Genomic DNA, 1,798 nt, shown 5'->3' with positions numbered 1-1,798 from the left:
AGGACCTCAACCTGGACCTGGAGGACCTGGAGGACCTTGACGCGTCGAGGGCCTCGAATGCGACCAGTATTTCCGACCCCGAGGAGGGCGCGAGCGACCTGGACGACTTGGGCCTGGAGGACCTGGACCTCGACCGGGAGTAGTCGGTTCCCCACCCACGTGTAAAAAAACGGCCCCTGACGGGGAAAACTGCTCCCGGACCGGTTTGTTCAATTAGATGCCCATCATGTTCAGGGTATTTTAAGCTCTCCCTCTCACCCGGGAAGGGGGGGGCAAACAGTTTGGGAGTCCCCGATAGTCGATAGTTGATACGGCCATGCCCCTGCCCCCGGTACGGCATATCCCCGAAATGTAGGTAGAGGCTAGACCCGTCACCCTCCGTCAAGTAGGAGGGTTGGGAAAACGGCCCCCTCCCCCCCCCCAGGGATTTTTTTTCGGGCACTGGTGACTGACATTAACCCGGGCGCCAGAGCCCCCCGTGCCAAGTATTTGGGGGAGAGAGTGGGGGTTATTAGGCTGACGGCCCCCCCCAGATGCTTTGCTTGCGCCTTTTGCCCCTCACGGGGGGTAGCCTCGGGCCGCATACACACACAGCAGCAGCCGTTTCGGGGGTTACGGGAACATTTTTTCCCCCGAGGTCTTGGAAAGTAGGGGGGGGGGGTAAAGCCCCCCCCCCCCCCCCCCCCCTTCCCCACCTCGACACCTTCGAATAAGGGCAGATATGCCCGCAAACACACCCCGCACCCCGCACACCCCACACAACACAACACACAGCAAGCTCGTCTTTTCTCCTGCACGCTGGTTTCCTTTTTTTCTTTTCAGCTGCACCCCTCTCGATCGGGCGAGTCGTGAACTACCTGGCTCAAAGCGCATGGCACCGAGCAAACAACAACAACGTGCCGCATCCTTCTCAGCATGTGCATGACCTCCTTCGAGCTTACGCGCGGCTGTGGGCGGTCACTGAGTTCGTCATCATCTACGGCGACATGTTCCTCGTGCCGGGCTGCGAAAGCTCCTACCTTGTCTTTAAATTCGGCCATCGCAGAGCAGGTCGTGAATGAGCTTGCCTGTGGCGGGGGTGGGCGGGTGCACGGAGCTAAGTGCCTCGCCACCCTCGCAGGAGTCGCTTAGGCGGCTCCCGTGGTGTACCTGTGTTAGTGCCAGTGCGTGCCAGTCCCGTTACTGCGAGTTTGTCGTAATTCTTCCCTTCTCGGCGATCTTCGGGCGCGGTTTGCTCCAAAGTCGCCCGGATTGCCTACGCCTCACATCCACACGAGACGTCTCGCCGTGATGTGTCCCAGAGAATCTCGGCGCGGTCGTCACTGAACGCTCGGCCGCCTCTCTTGCTGTGCACGCATGCACACGGCCAGCCTCCATTGCCACATCTGCGCTCACGCCTGGGCCGAGGCCTGGGGCCTCGTGCTTCTCTGCTCTCCTCTACTCACCGCGCCACGTGATGACGCCCACAGGTGCGCCGATGGGAAGTTGGTTCTCTCGACCCCCCCCGAATTCCCCTCCCCCGCCGTCCCCTCTTCCTCTTCCGCCGTCCCCACTACCGCCGCCCTTCCCGTCGCCGCCACCTCCGCCCTTGCCGCCGCCACCCCCGTCGCCACCCCCACCGTCTCCGACGCTTCTGCCCCCACCTCCGCCTCTGCCCCCGCCGTCTGCCTCCGCCACCACCTCCGCCGCTGCCGCCACCGTCCCCGCTGCCGCCGTCTCCATCGCCTGCACCTCCGCCTCTGCCTCCGCCGTCCCCGCCGCCATCGCCATCCCAGTCGCCACAGCCGCCGGCTCTGTC

At 63.7% G+C, this 1,798-nt stretch overlaps 1 protein-coding gene across 1 annotated transcript; it reads right to left on the bottom strand.

The window, feature by feature from the left end:
- Positions 1-1,268: 1,268 nt before the first annotated feature.
- Positions 1,269-1,798, bottom strand: EMIHUDRAFT_354888 (hypothetical protein; the record flags this gene model as incomplete). The annotated part of the gene is made up of 1 exon (XM_005774148.1): positions 1,269-1,798. A coding segment is annotated over one exon (358 nt), but the record flags the coding sequence as incomplete, so codon positions are not given.

This window comes from Emiliania huxleyi, assembly GCF_000372725.1.
Source record: "Emiliania huxleyi CCMP1516 unplaced genomic scaffold EMIHUscaffold_32, whole genome shotgun sequence".
NCBI lineage: Eukaryota > Haptophyta > Isochrysidales > Noelaerhabdaceae > Emiliania > Emiliania huxleyi.
The sequence above is the reverse complement of the archived record's forward strand: the minus strand, read 5'-3'. Positions and strand labels throughout refer to the sequence as shown.